At 38.9% G+C, this 26,344-nt stretch overlaps 1 protein-coding gene across 5 annotated transcripts in view; it reads left to right on the forward strand.

Annotated features, from left to right (window-relative positions):
• The window catches only part of igsf9bb (immunoglobulin superfamily, member 9Bb), a 104,618-nt gene that overhangs the window by 10,396 nt on the left and 67,878 nt on the right, over window positions 1-26,344 (forward strand). For all 5 annotated transcript variants that reach the window (XR_014537268.1, XR_014537269.1, XR_014537270.1 and 2 more), the window contains exons 2-3: window positions 16,799-16,990; window positions 21,525-21,671. Coding sequence is in view for 2 of the 5 variants with exons in the window: in XM_083564826.1 (XP_083420952.1) it covers window positions 16,799-16,990; window positions 21,525-21,671 (339 nt within the window). In the remaining 3 variants the exon portion in view is untranslated. The remainder of the gene's footprint in view (window positions 1-16,798; window positions 16,991-21,524; window positions 21,672-26,344) is intronic.

Below are 26,344 nucleotides of genomic sequence, written 5' to 3' on the forward strand. Positions count from 1 at the left end.
TTCTGGCCTGTCGCTGAAAAACACGGAGTCTGAGCTCCCTCCAAAGATTCTTTATTGTGTTTAGGTCTGGAGACTGGCTAGGCCACGCCAGAACCTTGATATGCTTCTTACAGAGCCACTCCTTGGTTATCCTGGCTGTGTGCTTCGGGTCATTGTCATGTTGGAAGACCCAGCCTCGACCCATCTTCAATGCTCTAACTGAGGGAAGGAGGTTGTTCCCCAAAATCTCGCAATACATGGCCCCGGTCATCCTCTCCTTAATACAGTGCAGTCGCCCTGTCCCATGTGCAGAAACCCCCCCCCCAAAGCATGATGCTACCACCCCCATGCTTCACAGTAGGAATGGTGTTCTTGGGATGGTACTCATCATTCTTCTTCCTCCAAACACGTTTAATGGAATTACGACCCAAAAGTTCTATTTTGGTCTCATCTGACCACATGACTTTCTCCCATGACTCCTCTGGATCATCCAAATGGTCATTGGCAAACTTAAGACGTGCCTGGACATGTGCTGGTTTAAGCAGGGGAACCTTTCGTGCCATGCATGATTTCAAACCATGACGTCTTAGTGTATTTCCAACACTAACCTTGGAAACGGTGGTCCCAGCTCTTTTCAGGTCATTGACCAGCTCCTCCTGTCTAGTTCTGGGCTGATTTCTCACCTTCCTTAGGATCATTGAGACCCCACGAGGTGAGATCTTGCATGGAGCCCCAGTCCGAGGGAGATTGACAGTCATGTTTAGCTTCTTCCATTTTCTAATGATTGCTCCAACAGTGGACCTTTTTTCACCAAGCTGCTTGGCAATTTCCCCGTAGCCCTTTCCAGCCTTGTGGAGGTGTACAATTTTGTCTCTAGTGTCTTTGGACAGCTCTTTGGTCTTGGACATGTTAGCAGTTGGATTCTTACTGATTGTATGGGGTGGACAGGTGTCTTTATGCAGCTAACGACCTCAAAAAGGTGCATCTAATTTAGGATAATAAATGTAGTGGAGGTGAACATTTTAAAGGCAGACTAACAGGTCTTTGAGGGTCAGAATTCTAGCTGATACACAGGTGTTCAAATACTTATTTGCAGCTGTATTATACAAATAAATAGTTTAAAAAACATATATTGTAATTTCTGGATTTTTTTTTTTTAGATTATGTCTCTCACAGTGGACATGCACCTACGATGACAATTTCAAACCCCTCCATGATTTTTAAGTGGGAGAACTTGCAAAATAGCAGGGTGTTCAAATACTTATTTTCCTCACTGTATGTGGCAGAATCATTGCTGTGTTGTTTGTAAACCAGTCAGTGCTCAACAATATAATTATGGATGCAAATGCATATTCCGATTTGTGTTAAAAATGGATTAAAGAAATAAATCAGATTTGTGCTACTGTGTGACCAAAGCCAGTGTTCATTCACACACAGCTACACAGCAAGGCAGACTCTGAGGAGGAGTGCGGAAATGTGTGTATGTGTGTGTGCATGTGTAAGAGAGAGGGTAACTTCATGAGCTCAGCATGGTGGTAGGCAGCATACTGACCTCCTCTTCCTCTCTCCCCGCCCTCTCGGCTGGCCCACTTCCTCCTGTGGTTCATCTTTCAGTTGTTCATTGATGCAGCGCACTCAGCTTCCTCCAACCCTGCTTCTTCACGCACATTAAATATTCATGCCCTGGCCATGAGATACTCCATCCCCCCTGTCCAGGAAACTTTCATTCATTCCCTCCCTCCATCGCTTTCTCTTGGCTTCAAGGCCCAGCAATCAATTCAAGTCACATTTCTATCAGTGCATCCATCATAACTTGTCTCTTCGTCTGCACTGTATCTGTTGAAAACTAGATCATGGCACGTCCATGTCTCAGGGCGCAAAGTGCACTGCAGTGGATCTCGCTGTAGTTTTCTTGTGGCAGTCGGGACACGCGTTGTCACTTCCTGAAGGTTAGCGCTGATGGATCAGACGTCCCTGAGTCATGTCCTCCTACTGCAGCTATGTCTATGCCCCCTCTGAACCCAAATTAGCTGTGCGGTAATCACTGCATTGCTCCTCTCTCTCAGATCGCTCATGCCTGCGCTGCTGCCTACAGTGTCGTGTCTGGACCCAAGGCGGGTCAGTGCAGTGAGCAGGGCCTCTTGTATAAAAGAACATTACATACTGTGGAAACATAAAACATTCTTGACTTTGGAACTGTAATTAAGGTTGAGATTTAGCTTTTGCCATTAAGGGCTGTGTGGGAGGATGTAGATGTGGATATGGATGTAAGGCAGCCACTTTTAAGGTGACACGTTTGGTGCATTTGTGTCCATCAGCATAAGCTCCAGTATAGCTGTTTAGAAAAACGACCAGTCAGTGACAGTGTTTACAGCAGGCATCTCATTTGTGTGTGCAGTCAAACACATTTTTTATAAACGAAATTGATTAAAAGTTGTAATTTTATTTATATGGCTAATTTTTTTAAATAACTAGTCAAGCACAATAATAAATATATCAGCATTTATAATGTTGAGTTGTGATTTTCATTATGCAATTGGATGGATGGATGGATGGATGGATGGATGGATGGATGGATGGATGGATGGATGGATGGATGGATAGATAGATAGATAGATAGATAGATAGATAGATAGATAGATAGATAGATAGATAGATAGATAGATAGATAGATAGATAGATAGATAGATAGATAGATAGATAGATGTGTTTTCGTCACTGCCACTGTCTCTCAGGGGAGGTGGTAGCTTAGTGGTTAAGGCAGTAGACTTTGGATCAGGTTATGAGTTCAAATCTCAGGTACACCAATCTACCACTCCTGGGCTTTTGAGTAGGGTCCTTAACCCCATATCTGCTCAGTTTTATACATGAGATAAAGTAAGTCGTTATGGATAAGAGTATCTGCCAAATAAATGTAAACCAAACAACATCGCAGGTCTCACCACAGTCTTATAAACTTTCTCTTTCATTCTTGCAGATACCCTTTTATCACAAATCACTCCTGCCACTCTTCTCCACCCACTCCACCCTGCCTGCACTCTTTTCTTCACTTCTCTAACACACTCTCCATTACTTTGCACAGTTCATCCAGGGAATTTCAATTCAATTATTTCACCATGTAATTTTTTTTTAAATATCATGAATATCAGAATATAAATTAATATTATTAATAGTTTTTTTTTAACAATTGCAAAGTGACTGGAATCAGCTGAAGTGATGCAATTTGATACTGAATCTTTTAAAGATTTAAAACATTAAAATATATTTGAAACTATAAAATGAAACAAAAATGTTTAATATATTGGTTTATTTTTCATTAACTATAAACATATATTATTTAAAAAAGCCAATGTATTGTTATTCATGAGAGATTGCAATGCAATGTTACTTCAGTCAATTGAAAACTATGTCAGTTTTAACATAAAAAAATTTTTTTGCTGTCAAATACCAATTCAAAATAAAATTATTTTGAATAAAAAAATTCCAATAAAAATTCAAATATTATTTAATCAGTGAAAGTTGTTTTGGAGGTTTAAGGCTGTGTGACAGAGTGACATTCTTTTGCAGTGCTAATAAAAGAGCCTTAAGTTGATTTATGCTGCATGGAAAAGAACATCACATTCGCTAAGAGGACATTATTCTTTTTTTTTTCCTGCTGCTTGAATCCATACTGCATTAAGTGATGCGGTTGGAATGTCTGCACTTCTTCAGTCTTATAAAGCACAGAGCGCCAGGCTCGACCTGAAAGCTAAACAATGACAACGGTATTCAAAATGCTCATTTATCTATTTAAAGCCAGAACGAGAGGCCGAGGTAGAAACACGTCCTTCGTGCTTTTCTCCATGCCAGAGATAAAGCAGAAAGCAGGAATAAGTCTAGCATACAGTGAAAAGGTAGAGAGGCAGTGGGCAGGGAATAACTGTCAGATATAAATAGAGAGATGCATTACCAGCAAATTGAGCTGCAGCTTGTATAAGGTTAGTTGATTCTGAGATTGTGTTGGTGTCATGCAGCACTGCGTTGCTCCTTACAGCTGCATAAGGAAATGCATTCTGTCATATTCTTAGCATTAGATATATTTTTACTGTAGTAAATAAAACAATGTAGTTTTAGTATAAATTTGGGTTTTTCAAAAATTTGGGAATTTAGATTTTTTTCAATTCATTTTATTGCTGATACGTTAATTATTTATTTATATTTTGAATAATAGGATTTCAGAACATTAGTTGGATAATTAGCTATAGTTTCAAGACCTGCTGTCTAAAGACAAATGCATGTCTGCCTGTTATGTGGCAGCAGTGCAGATGCAGGTCAAGAGCTTCAGTTAATGATCAGTGTTTTCATGAAAATGGGATAAACATGAAGGGATTTGGACCTGGTTGTTATTGCTAAGTGGTTTGAGATTTTTAGAAACTGTTGATCTCCTGGTATTTAATGTGCAACAGTCAGTAAAGTTTATGCAGAAAAAATACTCGGGGATAAGCAGTTTTGCAGGTAGAACCAAGTTGCTGAGGAGAGAGGGCAGAGGAGATTATGGAGAATGGCCAGACTGGCTCTCAGGACAGCTATGGTAGCACCCACTTTTAACAACCGTGGTAAGCAGGAAACCATCTCAAAAGGGTAAAACACATTGACTTTTGGGCTTCAAAGGCAAATGTTCAGCTTGGATTCTTCTTCTGTCAGTCAGGAACAGGAATCTGAAGCTACAGTTGGGCTGCAGGGTGGAACAGCAACACAGTTACGTTTGAAATAGAGCATATATAACGGCAGATAAGAAAAATGCAGATCACCATAACTTAACAGCCTTAGCGTAGACAATCTGTATTGTGTAATGAGTGGGACGCGTTTTCCCTGGAGAACAAACAACTTTTTTTTTTTTCTTCAGATTAGTTGTATGCATCTCTTTCAGCAGTGAGTCATCCTGAGTGTGTGGCCTCGATTGTCTGCGCTGTGCTCTAATCAGATTCTGTCTGGCCTGTTGTATTGCTGAAAGTTTGAGAAGTTATTGCTGCAGGAGAGCCAGGGATTACGAGCAAAAGAGATGCTCTTCTCAGGAAAAGTTGCTGACTAAGAGGATTGGATACGGTCAGCGTTTCACTAACGATACAGGATTTGAGGCTGTTGTGTGCCATAGATCCCAACCGTGTTCACAATCTCATTTACTAGAGTATGTTTTCCAATGTTAGATCTGCAGTTTCCTTTCTGTTAGAAACTGAGTATCAAATAAAATGCGATGTGTGGTGTTTTTATAGGATGTTTACAAGATTGCGTCTGAAGTAGAGTGGAGTTATTTTTACCAGCCTGAAGTGTGATTTTTTATTTTTTAATATATGACAACCTAACAAATGTATTATTTATTATACATTTGTAATATATGTTAATGAAGTGGAACTAAGTGAAACAAAGGTATTCACTTTATATGTATTTGATCACTTACATGACAGCAGCTATAAACAGTTTTCCCATAACATTCTGTTAATATGAATAAGACAAAAAGAGTTTCTTGTTATTATCCGGAGTGCTGACGCTCTTTCCACAAATGCTACATAAATGTCTCCATACTAAAAGCTTCACTATATCAATCAATCTAAAACTTTCATACAGCGGAAAATCACTGTTTCCTTCATCGTAAATAAAATAAAATATTGAACAGGTGTTGTGAAGTGAACTAACTCATACAAGTGCTTGTATTTTTAAACCATTGCAGCAGACAAACAAAAGGTCTCATTACTTGGTCTGCTTGCTTGTATTTTGCAACTATTTGTCACAATATGAATGAATGCTAATTGTCCAGAATAATTTTGCTGCCGGTTTTGGGATATACCAAGTTCTGGATTGTGACTCAAATGACTTTCAATGTCTTAAACCTAACTTCAGCAAATCAGATTTCTTTGTCATTTCCCCATCTGCCAGTTCAAAACAACTATAGACGCTTTGCTACTGATAACAGAGCTTTCTAAACCTGGAAAGCCTGATATTTCACTGACAGTGACATTTTGCATGGTGGATCTCCTGTAGGTGATTGATTACATTCCTAAGGTATTTTGTAACAGTGCAATGGCTTTTTGACATAAAAGTATATTCACTTGAATAGTGCTGTTGAAATGATAATGCTGTGAAAACCTATTGATTTTTCCTTCCCCTTTACCAGATGTTGCAAAGGAGGTAAGTTGTATTGATCTGAGTGGTGTGGTGGAGCTCTATTTTCCCACCCAATGACCGTTCCAACACAAATCTATTGGCACACCAAGTGAAAGCACTACAGCTTTTTATTTCATCGACAACCATGTCCACACCAACAAATAATAGGCCAGCTCCGTCTATAAGACTCTTCATTGATAATTTCAGGGCACATGCTTTGCTTTTAAAGCAAAAGGTAAAGTTGTTGATAAGAATGTCTTCTTCAGGTTAATATTTGTAATAATTGGAAATATAATGGACCAGTTTCATTTATTTTGAATCAATGTTATATAAATCAAACAGCCATCTCTTGGCATTGAATTCAATAAGAACAATGTGTTAATGAAGTGAATCTGTGCAGGAAAATGATCCTCCAATTAAAAGGTTCAGCATAAATGGAAGAATTCTGATCATCTATCAGTCCATCACAGACAGTTAAAGCATTCATGTTTAAATACGTTTCCCAGTGAGACAAATAGTGTTCTCTTCTTAATAACGCACCTCAAAAATAGGGGGGGGTTTCCTCTGAAATTCTGTGGAAACACTCCTGTAACACAATCAAGTGCAGCGTATGTACGTTTTAATGCTTCTTTTGGTTCTCGTTTTCTTGTAAATTATTTTTTACAAAATAATTTTCGGTATCAATCGTGTGACGGCAATTGCCCTACATCTTTTAGCATTTAAGTAAGCTAATATAGAGAAAGACTTCCTGCTGATGGAGCATCTTTATCAAGCCTTTGATTACACATTAGCAATTAAAAAAGCGACAGTCACTGTGGCTTTTAAACCCCATTAGCAAAATCCCAAATTTGGTTGCTTTCCCTGCCTGACTGAGTATTAAATCAGACTCTGACATCTAACATCATTAAAACAAAGAATCACAGCAAAAGTGGCAGTGGTGGTGAAGGTGATGGTGGTGGGTAGGGTGTGTGTGAAGCAGACAACCCCCTAATGGATGTTTGGGAAGCTGCGTCTTAATCATATGTCTCCCATCTGGTGTGTAGATTAACCTCTGCAGCCTTGAAAATACATGCGCACAACAGCTGCCGGATATTGGAAAGAGAATTGCCTCTGTCATATGATATGAATATGTGTCGAATAGATTACACACCAGGAACAAGATTTTCTCCTGAATCACAATTCAATTTGTCATATATATATATATATATATATATATATATATATATATATATATATATATATATATATATACACAGTATATATATGCATGGTTGTGGGGTTAGTCAAGTCAAGTCAAGTTTATTTGTATAGCGCTTTTCACAACAGACATTGTCTCAAAGCAGCTTTACACAAATCAACAGTTAAGGTGAATGGTGTGAATTTGTCCCTGATGAGCAAGCCGTGGCGACTGTGGCAAGGAAAAACTCCCTTAGATGTTAGTGTCAATTCCAGATATATATTACATAAAAAGTAAAAAATGTTCTGGTGTAAACTGGGTCAACAATCTGTTCAACATTAATAGTTGTTTTTTTGACCTCTACTAAAACTGATTGTAAACAGTGAACAGTATTATATTATTGGGTTGCACTCCTAACATGATATGTAATAGGAGAAAAAAAGAAAGCTTTTGGCAGCGCTTCCCTGCTGTTAAATATGGTCTGATGATCTGCGATGATGTTAGATTACTCCAGGAGAATTTAAATGAAAATCTGGCTGTCTCTACCAAGGTTTGGTTGGATCCTCCAACAATGCATAAATTGTTGAAAGACCTTAAACCATAGTCAGACTTTTGACAGAGCTGTCTTAATCCCCACTGGAAATCTCTGGAGCGAGCTGATGTCATTATGCATTATATTGAAATACTTCATTTTTGCAGTTTTATAGGAAAAGTAGAGCTGGCTTTTTTTATCGAATTGAATTGGATGTATCGAGATGTTTGTTTGCAGGACTTAAATCTTTTGCACAGAATGTCATAATCAACTGTATCATTTTCTTCAAGGTTACAAAAAAAATCTGAAATTAGGGGGAAGTCTTTTTTTGATGTAGCATTCTGTCATGTCACAGTTTATACATACATTAGTTACTTAAACAATTGCTCTCACTTATTCCAAACATTACACAAAGCTAAATCACAAGAAGTGGATTAGGTGCTGTGTTGAATAGAGAGGATTAATATAGTAGGCTCTGTTACTATTTTTTGCCAAGAAATATTTACGTAAACCTTCTGTACACTTTATTTGGAACATTAACCTGTGTGCTCATTCATGCAATTATTATCAGCCAGTCATGCAGATATAGATGTACAGAGCTTCAGTTCAGTGTTTACCTCAAACATCAGAGTGACATGTGATGACTATGACTGTTATTTTTGTGAGTGCCAGAAAGGCTGGTTTTAATATTTCAAACCTCATTAATCTCCACGGATTGTCTCAACTGTCTCTACCACAGGATGGTAAAAAAAAAAAAAAAAAAAAAAACATAAACAGAACATATAGCAGAGAGAAACTTTCTTAACCACCATAATGAGCAGAAAAGTACCGCATCATACCCAACACATTAAATCTTGAGCTGGACGGGCTTAAAATACAGAAGGCCACATCGGGTTCCTCTTCTGAGAAAAGAAAGCTGAGAATGCAGAGGGCTCAGACTGCAGTAAATTGGAAAACCGTCGCCTGTGTCCTGGCGAATGAAAGTTATAAGTTACATTGTAACAGCTAAAGCTACAACTATTCACAAGATAATAAGGCACTAAAACATATTTATATAAAAACGTGTAAATAATGGGTTAACGCAAATTAATATTTAATATTTAAGTTAATTTTATTAATGTGTGATTATTGCAGCGCACGTTTCTGTTTGACCATTACAAAAATGAAATGAAATAAATAAATATGAAATTAAAACCTTCAACACAACAGAACCCAGCCATTAGGGGGGCACAAGCCAGTGTACTCTTAGTGCCGGTCCCAAGCCCGGGTAAATGGGGAGGGTTGCGTTAGGAAGGGCATCCAGCGTAAAACATGTGCCAAATCAAATATGCGGATCACAAATGAGAATTTCATACCGGATCGGTCGAGGCCCGGGTTAACAACGACCGCCACAGGTATCGTTAGCCGACAGGGTACCGGTGGAAATTGGGCTACTGTTGGCCGAAGGAGGAGAAGGAGAGGAGGAAGGCGTCTACAGAGACGGCAGGAAAAGGAGCAGTGTAGGAGAGTAGAGGTTCGGGTTGGTACTTTAAATGTTGGTACTATGACGGGTAAAGGGAGAGAGATAGCTGATATGATGGAGAGGAGAAAGGTAGATGTGTTGTGTGTTCAGGAGACCAAGTGGAAAGGGAGTAAGGCCAGGAACATTGGAGGTGGGTTTAAACTGTTTTATCATGGTGTGGATGGGAAGAGAAATGGTGTAGGGGTGATTCTGAAGGAAGCGTACAGTAAGAGTGTAGTGGAGGTGAAGAGAGTTTCTGATAGGGTGATGATCGTGAAGGTGGAAGTTGAAGGGATGATGATAAATGTCATCAGTGCCTATGCTCCACAAGTTGGCTGTGAGATGGAGGAGAAAGAAAGATTCTGGAGTGAATTAGATGAAGTGGTAGATGGTGTACCTAGGAAAGAACGATTGGTGATTGGGGCATGCATTAATGGGCGTGTAGGTGAAGGGAACAGAGGTGATGAGGAGGTGATGGGTAGGTATGGTTTTAAGGAGAGGAATGTAGAAGGGCAGATGGTGGTAGATTTTGCTAAAAGGATGGAAATGGCAGTGGTGAACACGTATTTTAAGAAGAAGGAGGATCATAGGGTGACGTATAAGAGTGGAGGAAGGTGCACACAGGTGGATTATCTTCTGTGTAGGAGATGCAACCTGAAGGAGATTGGAGACTGTAAGGTGTTGGCGGGGGACAGTGTAGCTAGACAGCATCGGATGGTGGTCTGTAGGATGGTTTTGGAGGCGAAAAAGAAGAGGAGGAAAGTAAGGTTTAAAAGAAGAATAAGATGGTGGAAACTGAAGGAGGAAGAGTGTAGTGTGAGGTTCAGGGAAGAGGTCAGACAGGGGCTTGGTGGTGGTGAAGAGGTGCCGGATGATTGGGCAACTACTGCAGGAGTGATGAGGGAGGCAGCTAGAAAAGTACTTGGTGTGACATCTGGAAATAGAAAGCAAGACAAGGAGACGTGGTGGTGGAATGAGGAAGTGCAGGAGAGCATTAGGGGAAAGAGATTGGCAAAACAGAAGTGGGATCGACAGAGTGATGAGAAGAGTAGGCAGGAGTACAAGGAGATGCGGCAGCAGGTTAAAAGGGATGTGGCGAAAGCCAAGGAAAAGGCATATGAGGAACTGTATAAGAGGTTGGACACTAAGGAAGGAGAAAAGGATTTATACCGATTGGCCAAGCAGAGGGACCGAGCTGGGAAGGATGTACTGCAAGTTAGAGCAATAAAGGATGGAGAGGGAAATGTGTTGACTAGTGAGGAGAGTGTGTTGAGAAGATGGAGGGAGTATTTTGAGCAGCTGATGAATGAGGAAAATCAGAGAGAGAGAAGGTTGGAGGATGTGGAGTTGGTGAAGCAGGATGTAGATAGGATTAGTAAGGAGGAAGTGAGAGCAGCGATCAAGAGGATGAAGAATGGAAAGTCGGTTGGACCAGATGACATACCGGTAGAAGCGTGGAGATGTTTAGGAGAGATGGCAGTGGAGTTTTTAACCAGATTGTTTAACAGGATTCTGGAAGGGGAGAGGATGCCTGAGGAATGGAGAAGGAGTGTGCTGGTACCGATCTTTAAGCATAAGGGAGATGTGCAGACCTGCAGTAACTACAGGGGAATTAAGTTGATCAGTCACACCATGAAGTTATGGGAAAGAGTAGTGGAAGCCAGGCTGAGAGAAGAGGTGACCATCTGTGAGCAACAGTATGGTTTCATGCCGAGGAAGAGCACCACAGATGCCTTATTTGCTTTGAGGATGTTGATGGAGAAGTATAGAGAAGGACAGAAGGAGCTGCATTGTGTATTTGTGGATTTAGAGAAAGCGTACGACAGGGTGCCGAGAGAGGAGTTGTGGTATTGTATGAGGAAGTCAGGTGTGTCAGAGAAGTATGTGAGGGTGGTGCAGGACATGTATGAGGACAGTGTGACGGCAGTAAAGTGTGCAGTAGGTACGACAGACTGGTTCAGGGTGAAGGTTGGACTGCATCAAGGATCGGCCCTGAGCCCTTTCCTGTTTGCAGTGGTGATGGACAGGTTGACGGACGAGGTCAGACAGGAGTCTCCCTGGACTATGATATTTGCAGATGATATTGTGATTTGTGGTGAGAGTAGAGAGCAGGTTGAGAAGAGCCTGGAGAGGTGGAGATATGCGCTGGAGAGAAGGGGAATGAAAGTCAGTAGGAGTAAGACAGAGTACATGTGTGTGAATGAGAAAGAGGGCAGTGGAGTGATGCGGTTGCAGGGAGAAGAGGTGGAGAAGGTGGAGGAGTTCAGGTACCTGGGGTCAACAGTGCAAAGTAATGGAGAGTGTGTTAGGGAAGTAAAGAAAAGAGTGCAGGCAGGGTGGAGTGGGTGGAGAAGAGTGACAGGAGTGATTTGTGATAGAAGAGTATCTGCAAGAATGAAAGGGAAAGTTTATAGGACTGTGGTGAGACCTGCGATGTTGTATGGATTAGAGACAGTGGCATTGAGTAAAAAACAGGAGGTGGAGCTGGAGGTAGCAGAGCTGAAGATGTTGAGGTTTTCGTTGGGAGTGACGAGGATGGACAAGATTAGAAATGAGTTTATTAGAGGGACAGCACATGTAGGATGATTTGGTGACAAGGTGAGGGAGGCGAGATTGAGATGGTTTGGACATGTGCAGAGAAGGGACATGAATTATATTGGTAGAAAAATGCTGAAGATGGAGCCACCAGGTAGGAGGAAAAGAGGAAGGCCAAGGAGGAGGTTCATGGATGTGGTGAGGGAAGACATGCAGGTAGTTGGTGTAAAAGAGGCAGATATAGAGGACAGGGTGGTATGGAGACGGATGATCTGCTGTGGCGACCCCTAATGGGAGCAGCCGAAAGAAGAAGAAGAACACAACACACATTTATTTACCTCTTTTTTTTTAGACAGATATAAAAAAAACTAAACATTAGATTTACTGATGCGCCAAGTCTGGAAACTTTATTTATAATTCAGTTTTATATATATATATATATATATATATATATATATATATATATATATATATATATATGTGCATACAGTACCTCACAGGTTGTTGCTGGGATCCTCTTCTACTCCTCCATAATGACATAATGGGGCTGCTGGATGTTAGACTCTTGGCACGTTTGCGGATGCCCCACTCAAGGGTTCAGGTTTGGAGACATACTTGGTTACATCATCACCTTTAGCTTCCTCAACAAGGCAGTTGGAAAACTGCCAGTTAGCACTTTCTCTGAATGAAGGGCATCATGTTCTGCTTCAGAATGTCACAGTACATGTAGGAATCCTTGTTTCCCTCAATAAACTGCAGACCATGGTGCTACCACCACCATGCTTGATTGTAGGCAAACCACAGTTTTCTTGGTACTCTTTATCAGGGCATCACCACACATGCTGGACACTATTTAGATAGACAAGTTTATCTTAGTCTCATCAGATCATACGGCATGGTTTCAGTTCATTCTCTTGGACAGGTTGTCTTCAGCAAAATGTTTGTGGACTTTCTTGTGAGCCATCTTCAGATATTTTCTGAAGCTGGCTCACAAGAAAGTCCACAAACACATAATCCAGCATGCTCTCCGGATGTGCTCTCAGCCAAACCCCTTATGGAGCAGTGCTGTATGTTGATATCCTATACATATCGTTTGCTGCTGTGCCTCAGTGGTCTGAGAGATTGCTGATCCATCCTCAGCCATCTGCTCCTAATGTCAGCATGTGCATGAGGGCAAGAGGCTCTCAGAAGACCCACTTTTCTTTGTAACTGTTGTTTGCCTTAATAGAAGTACTTCAAAAGAATTTTAAGGTGAAGAATGTCATTTTTTAGCATTTCTAGTTCAATGGTAATCACCCAATTTTAAAGAAATTGATATATTAATCTGAGAGCCCAAATGCAAATAAAACATTGTTATTTTGATAGCTATGAAAAGCTATGGAAAGCTGTTTAAGACAAAATCCAGTGCAAGTAGTAGCTCAACTGAGGCAGTGGGTGATTATTTGAATGAAAATGCTTTAACAACACAATTGAACAGACTGTCAGGACCAATATATCCTTTGTAAATGTGCATTAGAGGTGGCAGCGGGTTACATGGAGGCTGTCAGCCTGATGCAGATGAGTTACACACTGGTGCAAATCCTCAATTGCAATTAAAGGTCCATCAACCCTTAACATCTCACTCTGTGGTTGTTACTACAAACTAATCTATGGTTGTTTATAGAAGTGAGGAGAGGTAGCATTTTTTCTTTTCCAGGGAAACTATTTGGAAGGGGATGCATATTTACAGGGAAATCATCAGGAGTGGAAATGCAGAGAGTAAGCAGAGAGTAGCCTGTGCTTTGGAGTTTTTACTGTTATACTTTAATATGTTTGATTTACAGTACCAGGATTTGATTTAATCAGGGGTTAGACAGCATACATTATCATCAGTAGTGCAGGACTGAAAACAAGCCAAGCTCCTGGTCTTTACTTGGGATTTTCCCCGGATCAACATAAAATACAGAGCAAGGGTCAGATCACATGCAAACAAGGACATCAGAGGAAAATCCAATAAGTGCAAATCCAGAAATACAGGCACAGATTAATACCATAATATATACAACCTTCAGTGGTTTAAATCTAAAATGTAAAAGACGGAAAACTAAATTCTTTAAAAAAATATAACTATTTGAGTTCATCTATTAATTGGTATTATACATTTTTATGTGTCTCTTCTTTTAAAATTTGATTAACACTAATTGAAGTAGCTTTATTATTCTTTCTGTTGAACTTAGCTGATCGAGCCTTGCAATAGTAGACTATTCACTGCATGTTCTCTTCATTGTAGGTATGTGTCAATGAAAAACTTCAGACACAATGAATACTTGACAAAGTAGCCAAATGTGGTTCTTTCCAAACTGTTACCACAAAGTTGGAATTACACAATTGTCTTGAATGTTTTTTGGGTGCAAAGCATAACATTTCCTCTTCATGTGAACTAGGAGACCCAAAACTGTTCCAGCATGACAATGGCCCTGTGCATAAAGCCAGCTCCATTAAGATATGGTTTACATTAGCTCGAGTGGAAGATCATAAGTGGCCTCCAATAGAGCTCTGACCTCAACCCTACTGAACACCTTTGGGATGAACTGGAAAGCTAACAGCACTCCAGACCTCCTTACTATTCCTGCATCAGTACCTGACTTTACCAATGCCGTTGTGGCTGTTTGAGATCAAATCCCCAAAATCTATTGGAACATATTCCCAGAAGAGGGGAGGTTATTATAAGAGCAAATGTGGAATGGGATGTTCAAAATGCAAATGCGAATCTAATCTTCAGGTGTCTGCAAACTTTTGTTCAAATAGTGTATGTAGATGGTCGCTATTCCAGTTTTTAATGGTGAATTGATTATGACATTTCCTGTTGGGAAGCTCATTATAGAAAATTAAAAATGAAGGTTTATAATCTTTATGTCATGCTGAGAGTTTAAGCCACATCTGTAGGATTTTCTAGTGCATACACATCTCTTTTTTCTTTTATCATCTTTTCTCTCGCTCTTTGCGATCGAGCGGTTCGGCTCCCTTGTGTCTTTCATCGTAAACGAGAACAGTCCTGGAGGAGCATCGAGAGGAACTTGTTAACCGGTTGTTGCTCTCATCTGTGTGTACAGTGAAGTCATACCTTCCATGGCTTGTTTTGCTCACTGGTGATGTCATTGCCAGCCAATCAGCAGGTGGTGCTGCAGTAGGCACTGGATGCAGGAGAGTCTGGGGTATATGCACAGGGATGCTCTAGCAACGTGACTCTTTTCATCACCACATCATTACCAGGGATGGATGGAGCGAGAGAGAGAGAGAGAGAGAGAGAGAGAGAGAGAGAGAGAGAGAGAGAGAGAGAGAGAGAGAGAGAGAGAGTCAAAAAGAAGAAGAGAGCATGAGCAATTGAGAATAACTAATCATAACAGTGAGCCTCATCTTTTGACTTCACAGCTTTGAAATGTGCTGTGGCTCAATATGGAAATGAAATTTCTAAAAAAAAGGCAACCCTGGCTTACCGTTTAATTTGTTTCTTTACCACACATTAAACGTGCTGTTTTTAACCCAATGCAGTCCTGCACACTGAGGTTATTTGGTAACGCTATGGATCTTCTGTAGCTTTCGAATATGCAGTGGTAATTAAATCAGTCAGTATTTGATTTAACAGTGACCTCTAGCCAAGGTGAGCCACATTTCTGCAAGGAGTGAGGCGTATGCTTTTAGCAGCCTACACTCCAGTTAGAGGAGACTTTATTTATCTATGTCTGTATCATTGATTCATATCTCTGCAGGATTTGAAGAACTCGCTAATGAAACTGCAGTAGTGTCAGGTGTTGACTTGCATGAAGCCAGCTAATTCATACTTTTTTTCTCTGTGATTGCTCCTTTTCAGCAATGAACATCACTGACAATTTTTTAAATCCTGCAATCATATAAATAAAAAAAATATCTCTATAGTAACAGCTTTTTGGTGTGGCAGAGATCCAAATATTAAATATATTTTTGAATATTCTGCTATTTAACAAAAGAAATATATAATTCTTCATATTGTATAAAGAGTTTTATTTTGGAAGGAGTCCCTGTGTATTTGTGTTGTAGTGTGGGATTAGCTTTTATAATTGATACTATAATAACACTTCTCTTTCACAGGTTTTTCAGTGACAGTTGTCACACATTGGAGTGCTTGCTCAGTCAGATCACTAAAATACAAAGAGTTATATAGAGGAACTAACACTATTACTGTTCCATTAAGGAGAATTCACCAAATAGAGCATTGAATATTCCTCGTTATTATCGTGTCCAAGTCCAGAGCTCAAAACACACAATATAGTATTGTTTGGATATGAATATGAATTAATCAGTGATTAGACACAATCAATAAATCAATCAAAAGTTTATTTATATAGCACCTTTTATAGCGAGACCTTATCGAAGTGCTTTACAATGATAAGTACCAATTAAAACAATAGAGCATTCACAACCAAGTGTCAGTCGAGAAACACAAAAGAAAATAACAAAAAAAAAAAACAAAAGGAGAAAAAAATTCAACAGCTTTAAAGCAGCCACAGCGAAAGCTCAATCACCTCTGTTCAGATGTGACATTGTTGATACAAAATGAACGTTACTGATAGTATGTGCGTTTTAATTTGAATAAAAACATAAATATTTGCTTGTACTGTATATATAAAGATTGTACACTATACCTGGTGTACTTAAACATGATTGATGTGAAATTGAATGCTGTGTAATATAAGGTATCTTGTTTATTAGTAACATAGAGTTCCTTAGAAGCAAGCTATTACATTTATTGAAATTGTGCCGGAGGACTTTTGCTTGACTGCATGGTCGGTTGTAAAAAAATGCTTGTCTTTTGTCTGAAACCCTCTGATATGATGTACCACCCTTGATTGTCATTGCTGAAATACACATTTTGGCATAATCTTTGCAAAATAACCTTGTGTATTTTGATCTGCAGGTGCCTACGGAGTCAGAGAGGAGCCCCAGTTTGTGACTGCCCGTGCTGGGGACACCGTGGTTCTGGGATGTGACGTGTCCCACCCGCTCAACGGGCAGCCCTACGTGGTGGAGTGGTTCAAGTACGGAGTGCCCATCCCCTTCTTTATCAACTTCCGGTTCTACCCTCCCCATGTAGACCCGGAGTATGCCGGTGAGCTTCTCACACACACACACACACACACACACACACACACACACACACACACACACACACACACACACACACACACACACACACACACACACACAGTTTTCTGTTCTCTGTTATGCACTGCTCTAATCAGCTTTATTATGATTGTTATTATTATGATCATTCTAACACTATGAGTACAGTAATAAAGTATGCAAACACTGAAACGAAATTCTATAATCATTTTATATTGTTATAATGATAAAGCCAATCATGACAGAATAAAGTAATTTCCCATCTAATTTTTTGCCAAGTAATTGGCAAAGCAATGCTTTTTTGTTGAAATTCTCTGTCAGTTTGTTTATGATATTTGGCAGACGCCCTTTTACAGAGCAGCTTACATTTTATCACATTCATACAACTTATAGGTTAAGGGCCATGCTCAGGGGTCCAATGCCTTAACCACTATGCTGCTATCTTCTCCCCGTGGTGTATTTCACCTCAATATACTTTTCCTTTGATAAAATGTAATGGCATTGACAGTGAAGCTAGCGAAAGATAAAGATTTGGACCCAGACCTGTTTGATTAGAGAGCATATATACAGTATAGAGGGAGGTAAGACAATAAGGCAAATGAAGGTTCTGCCTCATCATTGTCCTTAGAGATGAAGTAAAGGCTAAAGCCCCCTGGCATTACTATTAACAGGTGGTCAGGCAGCATTGTGTGTAAGGTAGATAAACAATGTGAAAGTCGACCAACTTGCCAATAGACAAAGTTTTAAAACAAAACAACAAAACCTCAGAATTTCATTGCAGAAAAAAATCACAGCGAAACATCAGCAATTTTAACCATATAAATGAAACACAAATATAATTAACCACAAGTGCTGGGGATAATAATTAATAGATGGATTCTATCTATATGTAATAGTATACATAGTATAAAACAGTAAAGCAATGCTACAGGTAATCATGGCTAGGGGCCCAGAAAGCAAAATTGCCTGTGCCCCTTGACGTAGGAGAGATTGTATAGTCTCCTAAACCTGCCAATCATAATGGCTCTAACCAATCATGGGCATTTGTGATCTTGTCAATGTTTAAGATGTATAGCTCTTTAAATTCCAAGTGGTTCATGCTGCCTTGTGATGCAGTATGAGTAGTATACTGACATATTACGTGAGGTAGCTAATTGGTGACAATTAGCAGATGACGAAAAAAAAAAGTAAAACAAATGTGGTATTTTTAAGCATTTTAAGGTGTTTTATACAAATACATATAGAAGCAATATTAACAAGGATCTAAAACATTATTTAGTATTACACAGTATTCAAACAAGCACATGACTATATACCTATGACGGCCAACACTGCTGTCAGAGTTTCTGACCAATCAGTGAAGTGAGATAATGTTTTTTTTTTTATAGCAAAGTACACAATCATTTGTATAAATCGCAAGATGCAATGGATTTTGATGGATTTTGATGGTGTCCCATCAGTTCCACTATGTTGAACAAAATAAAAACACACTGCACAGAAAACGAGACGTTCTCCTTAGATCATTGCTTCAATAAAATGGTAGAGAGAGCCTGTTTCAGCAGATTATAAATTTGTTGATAAGCCGAATTCAAAGGGCCGTTTTATCCATCCTGATTAATAGGGAATAGCATCACAGAGCTGCAGACAGGTGGCTGAGGAGTAACAACCTTCATCAGAGCAGAAGCATTTAGATTAAGCATAATGTTTTACTCTCATACCGAGATTACACATTACACCACTGATATAGATCGTAGACAGCATGGACATCATTTAAGAGCTTGTTATATTTATGAAAGCAAAGAAACTCTCATCAGACGTCACGGGGAGAAGGATATGCGCTCAAGTTCACACTGAATGGTAATGAGTTGGCAGAGACTTTCTTCTCTAGTCCTGGAATCTTTGCAGAATTTGACAAAGTTTCTCAGCACCAATTAAAATATTTGAAACATGGCTGAATGGCTTAAGATTTTTAAAGCCTCAGCAGCTTGACTAAGCACTGAGCTTCAGCTGCAACATGGTCTATAGGCTAAGGATGTGCATCTCCATAATTGAGGCCGATGCAAATCGCATCTCGATGCATAACCAACGATACGGTACACTTAATTCAAGTTCAAGTTTATTTCTATATTGCTTTTCACAGTGGATTTTGTCTCAAAGCAGATTTACAGAACTTAAGAATTAAAGAGAATGATGTGTGTTCATCCCTGATGAGCAGCTCGGGGAGGAAAAACTCCCTTAGATGGTATGATGAAGAAACCTTAAGAGAAACTAGACTCAAAATTGGAACCATTCTCATTTGGTTGATATCAAGAGTGTGATTATAAATCTAGAAACAATACAAAACTTCCAGAGAAAACTTCCAAGAACTTCCATGAGCACTCGTGTATGTGATTGAGCAATGTCCTTTCCACAGTCTAATACAGTCAGTTGACGTTGCGGAACCAGGAGCTACTGAGCAACTCATTAAATAGTTCAACATCTGAGATCATTATATATCCAACTTCTCCATGCCAGAGCCTTTAAATGTCAATGAAGTCCACTGTCCAAATTCTACATTAAAGATACATACTGTAAGAAGCATCTACTGAAGCAATGCAATACTATTCATCCCATTACAATGCAGTATGATACAATGATAAAAAGGATGATGCTTTGCAATTCAATATGATACAGATGCAGCTCTACCTCAGCCATGTTTATCTATATTCTGTGTGCCTCTCAGGACATGCCACGGTCTCTGTAGTTTTGTGATACATTATATTCATGAAGCAATGGTGCAAAGAGAACACGCTTGAGAGATTGTTTAGCGACGAGAAATCAATCTACATATAAAATATTGGTCACAAATTATTGCTCACTTTCTATATAATTTAAGTATAGCGCATCTACTACTAATTATATATAAACAAGATACATTGCCATACAAAGGTCAACTTCTATTAAATGCTTTTTATAAAGAACAGCAACACCAGAAATTCTTTCGCATTTGCATTATGTTTTTAAACTTATATTTAGTGGTATTTTTTAACAAAAATTATATAATAACGCTGGTTCTCACAAATCTTTCGTCTCTACTCTGCAAAACTTGACCCGTAGTGCGCTTTTGAACAGAGCCCCTTCTGTGTGTTGTGCTTTCTGAATAAAGCGTTTTGGCCTTATTTTGTGTCAGTCTCTGATTTCCTGTATTTGGCTCTATAGTCCATCTTTTGTATCTATAGTAAATTGTCACTTACAGTGCTGCTTTATTTGAACCACTAGAGAGTTCATTGTAAAGCAAAAAATCAAAACCTCTTATGTTAAACAGTCTGGTTTACCACAAGGCTCATTCTTTCATCTGCTACAATCGGTTGTATTGTAAGCAAATAATTCTTAAGAATTCTGTTTGACAGTTTTAGCGACATAGCCATGATACAAAAGATGCGTTTATCCTTAAAACGAAGGAGGACGAACTTTTGTATAATTCATTTAGCAACGTCTCTTTGGTGTCTGAACATCTGTGCTCAACAGATGGCATGATATACATCTGCTTTGGCACAAGAAATTACTGTACAAAAACCTATGAAAGGGAAACAGTCACCACAGAGATTGTAGATTTGTGAGAGGGGACTTCTGTAATGGTTTTGCTTTCTTCATAGGAATGAAAAGATGCAGCATTGACTAAAGTTATCTATAAATTTGAAAGAAAATGGTCAAATGTAATGGCTGTAACAAAAAACAAAATGTACCCCAAAATGTCCTGGTATAAAATTTCAATTGTGCCTTGATTCTCATATGTACATCAATTTGTCACCTAAGCAGACTGATAACAGAAGTTGTTTGAAAGTAAAGGAAGGAAGACTGTGAGCTAAGTGTATTGACCTCTATAAAACCTCCAGAATCTCTGTACCTGAGAACTATCTTTAACCAACAGCATGTGTCACTGTTGGTCCTGTGGTTCTGTCACCTCTTTATCACTGCTGTAAAAGCGTCCCAAGACATTTCATTGTTCTTGAGCAGCTCTGGCGCCTTTCCAGCTTTTCCTTATTGATCTGCAGCGCACCAAAAATTGGCTTCTCTTTTTTGCAGCTGAACTTTCCCTGCAACTAACATTTCTGCCGTATGTTTGCTTAGTCTAAATTGATAAAGACAACTTCCAATTGCAGTAATCAGAAAATGTTTTGGCTGCTTCTCTCTAAAAAACCAAAACATTTTACAGAGAGTGCTTTGAATATCTAAAAAAATATAGACCAAGGGTCTTGCTGTATCTATTTAGTATGAAAAATATGTTATGATGCCTACACTTGAAACCAACTGTTCATCTCAGATAAAACCTACAAAAATCTAAGTCTAAACCACTTGATAAAACAAGTAGATGTAAGCTGTAAATCTAAGCCAAGTCTCAAGTTTTTAAGACAAGACACGTTTGATTCAATAAATAATCTTTTAGCTGTAATTCTGAGTCAAAGTCCAAGTGTCATACCAAACCACACAAAGGACTTGGTGTGTACGAGCTAACACGTGTGTCTGTGTTTCATTTTCAGGAAGAGCTAGCCTGCATGGGAAGTCATCTCTACGGATTGAGAGGGTACGTTCAGATGATCAGGGCTGGTACGAGTGCAAGGTATTGATGTTGGAGCAGCAGTACGACACCTTCCACAATGGCAGCTGGGTGCACCTTACAGTGAATGGTGAGTTTTTGCCCTCTGACTCAGACTAAGTGACGATCGGCAGAAAGGTCTGTCATACCACTTTTAATAATTAAACTTCAGTTGGGATTTGAGAAATCGGTTGTGGATCAGTCATGGTGTCTGTGGGCAACTTCATTTTAGAGCATTAATTCATTTGTCAGGATAGAAGACAGAAATTTCAATGTAACATTTCCAAGGCATACTTGTCAATGTGCAGTCAGCACTTCCTGGCTTTCTTGGAACCTCTGTTCCAATATAAAGGGAAAAGGACTTTATTAGACTGAGAAACTTTGGTATATGAGCCAAAAAATGTCCACAGCTTTCTTTCTTTCTTTCTTTCTTTCTTTCTTTCTTTCTTTCTTTCTTTCTTTCTTTCTTTCTTTCTTTCTTTCTTTCTTTCTTTCTTTCTTTCTTTCTTTCTTAGCATATAAATCTTCATTAATACCATTGCTGTGAAGATATAGAGAAAAACATAACAGCACCCAGTTGCATGGATTTACTGGCTAAAAACAATCCTCAAAAAGAAAGATTTGTTTTGAAGTTCATAGTTAAAGACATGAAAAACACTCTGTATAGAGGAAAAGCACTGTAAGGAAAAAACTGTGCTATTCTGAGGTTTATATTCTTGTATATTTAGTATGTTGAATGTTTTTGTGACATATTTTGGCTTCATTTTGTTTGCTATAATTAAAACTTATTGTAGCACATTTTTATTTTGTGTATCTATACAACCAATCTATACAACCAATCTAGCAAGCAAATATGGCTGGATTTAAATACACACTATATTGAGGGGTATTTGGAGTTTTTCAGCTTTTGCAGCTGTCCACTTAGTCAAATAATGATGTGTAGTGTAGTATGTAAGGTTTTAGCACATAAATTGTTATTTGCAATTGCAATTCAAGCAGTATAAAGACATAAACTGAACTCTAGAAGTGTATATGCTCAAGCTTGCATTCAGTTGCCTTGAGAACCACTTTGCTCTTCATCTCCATACAGCCTCCATATTGTTTTTTTTTCTGTGATAGACATTCAACACTGAAATCTTTTGCAAACATCTGCTGGGAAATCTAATTCTGCAATTACTTGGGGAAGCAGACAGATTTTGCTTATTGCAGCTATGTGTTGAGGATGTTGGATCACATTTCTAAATCTGGATGTCTAAATCTCCTCAGAGCTCTGTTACAGAGGTGAAGAGCCACAGCAGCACTGGCTGTCTGTCTGGGGCCAAATTGAAAAGCATTGATTTTTGTCTTATCAGCTGAGCTCTGCGCCAGAATGCGAAGGCATGGGATGTCAACCAGCTGCACCAGCGAATGGGTGTGTGTGTGTGTGTGTGTGTGTGTGTGTGTATGTGTGTGTGTGTGTGTGTGTGTGTGTGTGTGTGTGTGTGTGTGTGTGTATGATAGAGAGAGAGACTTCTGTGTGTTTGTCTATTGGAGTCTGGTGTACTCTGGCAACTTTGCACAGACAAGGTGGAGTGTTGAGAGGGCAGTTAATCTGCAGTGTGTGAGTGTGTGTGTATGTGAGTGTGTGTCCCTCCTGTAGTGTGACTAACACTTTAATATCAGTGCTTGTCTCTGAGTCAACAGCTACGGTCACACTTTTGCACAGCAGGTTACACAGAGCTATCACCTAATTCCTGGCTCTTTATTATTGAAGCCGGATGTTTTACACAGAGCTGCCTTTCGGAAATTCATTTGCAAATAATCAGAATCAATGACTTTGGAAACAATTATTATCTGTTAGAAAGTGATCCAACCAGCATTATCTCTGATCTTGTGCTAGAATAATTGGAGGTCAAACATTTTACTGAAAAGCTTTTAATGCGAGATAGTCTGTGATGTAATTGATTCAGGAAACAGCCACAAAACAATCCAAAAAGTGATGTACTAACACTCCGAATGAGCAGGAGACGGCATTGGATTTATCCGAGCATGTGGAACTCTTTATCAAAAGGAGTGAATAAAAAAATTTCCAAGGTACTCACCGATTTACGAAAGATGTGTTCCAATGACCCCATCGTCACTTGAAAATATAGAAAATTATAGACGTTGCCTAGCCCACTCAGGAATCTTAAAGAAGGGTGAATAGAACGGGGTAATGCAATTTAAATTAAAATTGAAAAAACAATTTAACAAATTACTGTACATAACTCAGAAAACGTACCAATTTATAGTACCGTGCTATATAAACTATACAGTATATATGTATGTGATGTATGTAAGTGATGTATGTGAGACGTACGTCTAGGTTACTTTATGGAAGTCTTCAGTTTGAAGGTGGTGTAACATTTAGTGTTAAAGCTGTTGCTTTTCCCAGAGTGGAACAGAGTGGAATTAACATCATTAAAGACTCGTTGCTGATATGAAAAGTATTCCTTCTATCCCTACAGCCCGCTGTGCTTTGAAAACCAAGAAATCTACATAACAATCCACTCGGTTCATATTTATGAATTTATACATGTAGCCCAGTTGATGAATTCCCCAAGCCTGCGAGAGGAATCCTCACAATGATGGGTAGAGAGGTGAGCTGCAGAATGCGATTTGCTAATCGAGGAGGTTACTGCTCGGCACAGTGAGTGCTTTTTCCACCAGGCTGTCACTGAGCGCTTTTTGATTCCCGGTAGCTGCTGCTACCTGCCTCTGAGATGCCACCGCTGCGGTTATATTGTTCCTGTGATATTCTCACCCTCACACATGCTCTCCAGCGGCTCGAGCGTGCAAGGTGAAGAAGGATGGGTGGAAATAATGTAATGCTGCAGGGAGTAGGCGCTCCAAGAGATGTGTGTAGGTGAATGTGTACATGCATACTTATGGTTGTACGCCACCGATTAGCGTGTGTGAATGTGTTTTTAGCCACGTAGTTACAATTTCAAAATGAGTGAACCATGCTGATTAAACTTTGTAAGCATATATGAGGCATAGATAAAAGCTGAACTAGTTTTAAAGGCTTTAATAAGTGAAAGGACTTCCTGCATGGAGGTAGAAGGAGCAGAAATTTATGGCTCTCCCTTCAAAATTATGTATTGTGTTTTATGTTATGTTATGTTCAGTGCAAATTGGTTTTATAATTATGAAACCATATATTATATCTGTTTCAGGCAAATATCGTGTATATGTTTGGGCTATTACATTTTTACTATATAAGCAGCGGTTCATAAATGTTGTCAATTAGCCATCTTTTCTATTGCAAAAGCAAAAATTGTACATCAATTTATATAATCAATCCTAATTAATCAGCTAAAATCATGCCACTGCAATTACCAGCCATACACATTACTGTACATTTCCATCTTCGATGCGTTTGTAGGCTACATTGCTAACCCTATGTAAATAAATCTGTTGAAGTCAGTGGTAAAAAATAAATCTGTGTATCATATCACACTATATACCGTAAAAATTTACCAATGTGTAAAATGTGCTCTTGAAACTCTGACAACAAGCTCTTCTTATAACACAAGTGTCTGGAGATTTTTTTCAGGCTTATATTGACCCTGGAGTTTAACTCTCCGCTTTAGTAGTGTCTGAAAATGAGTACAGCTCAGCTGGTAGCTGGGACAGAGCCTCTGAGTGGGTTTGAATAGTGACGTAAAGCCCACAATGTATGAATGTGCTCTTTCACACCGTGCTGGTCAATGAAAAGTACTGTGTCTCGGTGCAAGGATTTTATTTTTATATTTTAATTCTGAAACTAGTGGTAGAAAGTGGTAGTGGGAAAAAAAGCTACTGTGATGAGTATAACTGATTTAATGCAGTTGGCGAAATCTAATTAGACATAAGAACTAGATAAAAGATACACTATATGAATGGAGTAACACAATTGCACAATACATTTTTGGACGCGGTAGTATTAAATTTTCCCTTTTTTTAAATAAGGGGATGCAAATCTGAATATTTTCCCAGAGAAGTGGAGGTTATTCTAACTCCGAATGGAAACTAAATGTAGATCAAGATGTTCAGAAAGCACATACGAATCATGTCAGGTGTCCACACACTGTCCATATGGTGAATTCATAGATATATTTGAATAATAATTGAAATAAAAAAAAAAAAACCCCGTCATATATGTGTAAATAAATAGATATTTAATATTAAATTAACAACCATGCAAATGTAATCTCTTGATTGTCTTTGAGGCAGTAATTCAAAATATCAAGAAACTCTACATTCGTAATAATGTTAAATTAATTTGTAATTAACATAAATGTGAGCACATGTACAAATGACTGGAGTTTGCCTTGAAAAAATCCAGCTCAAATTGACCCTGTTTCTTTTCCTTTTTCCTTTTTTATTTCTGTTCATTTCTTCTTTTCAGTGGTACAACCACCAGTTGTCAGTTTTACTCAGCTCACTGTTTCTGTGTATTTTTTGTGCACAGATTTCTGACACTAAACACAGTGATATATCACAGTTGAGATTCCTAATATGACAAACACTGCAATTATCACCTTTTGGTAACTATATTACTACGCCTGTGAGTAATATAGTTGTAAAATCCTTCTAGGTTAAGTGAGAGTCTCTGTTGCTATAGAAACATGTAGAAGCAGTTTTAAAAGATCTTCCTAGCGTGAGGGTCAGAGAAAAGAGCAAAGTGATTAAATCCACTCTGCCATGGAAGCAATTTAGCGCTAATCCTGTGGGATGGAACAAGAGGGTCACTATTGTTTAGTC

This window comes from Silurus aristotelis (genome assembly GCF_946808225.1).
Source record: "Silurus aristotelis genome assembly, chromosome: 16".
Classification (NCBI taxonomy): Eukaryota; Metazoa; Chordata; class Actinopteri; order Siluriformes; family Siluridae; genus Silurus; species Silurus aristotelis.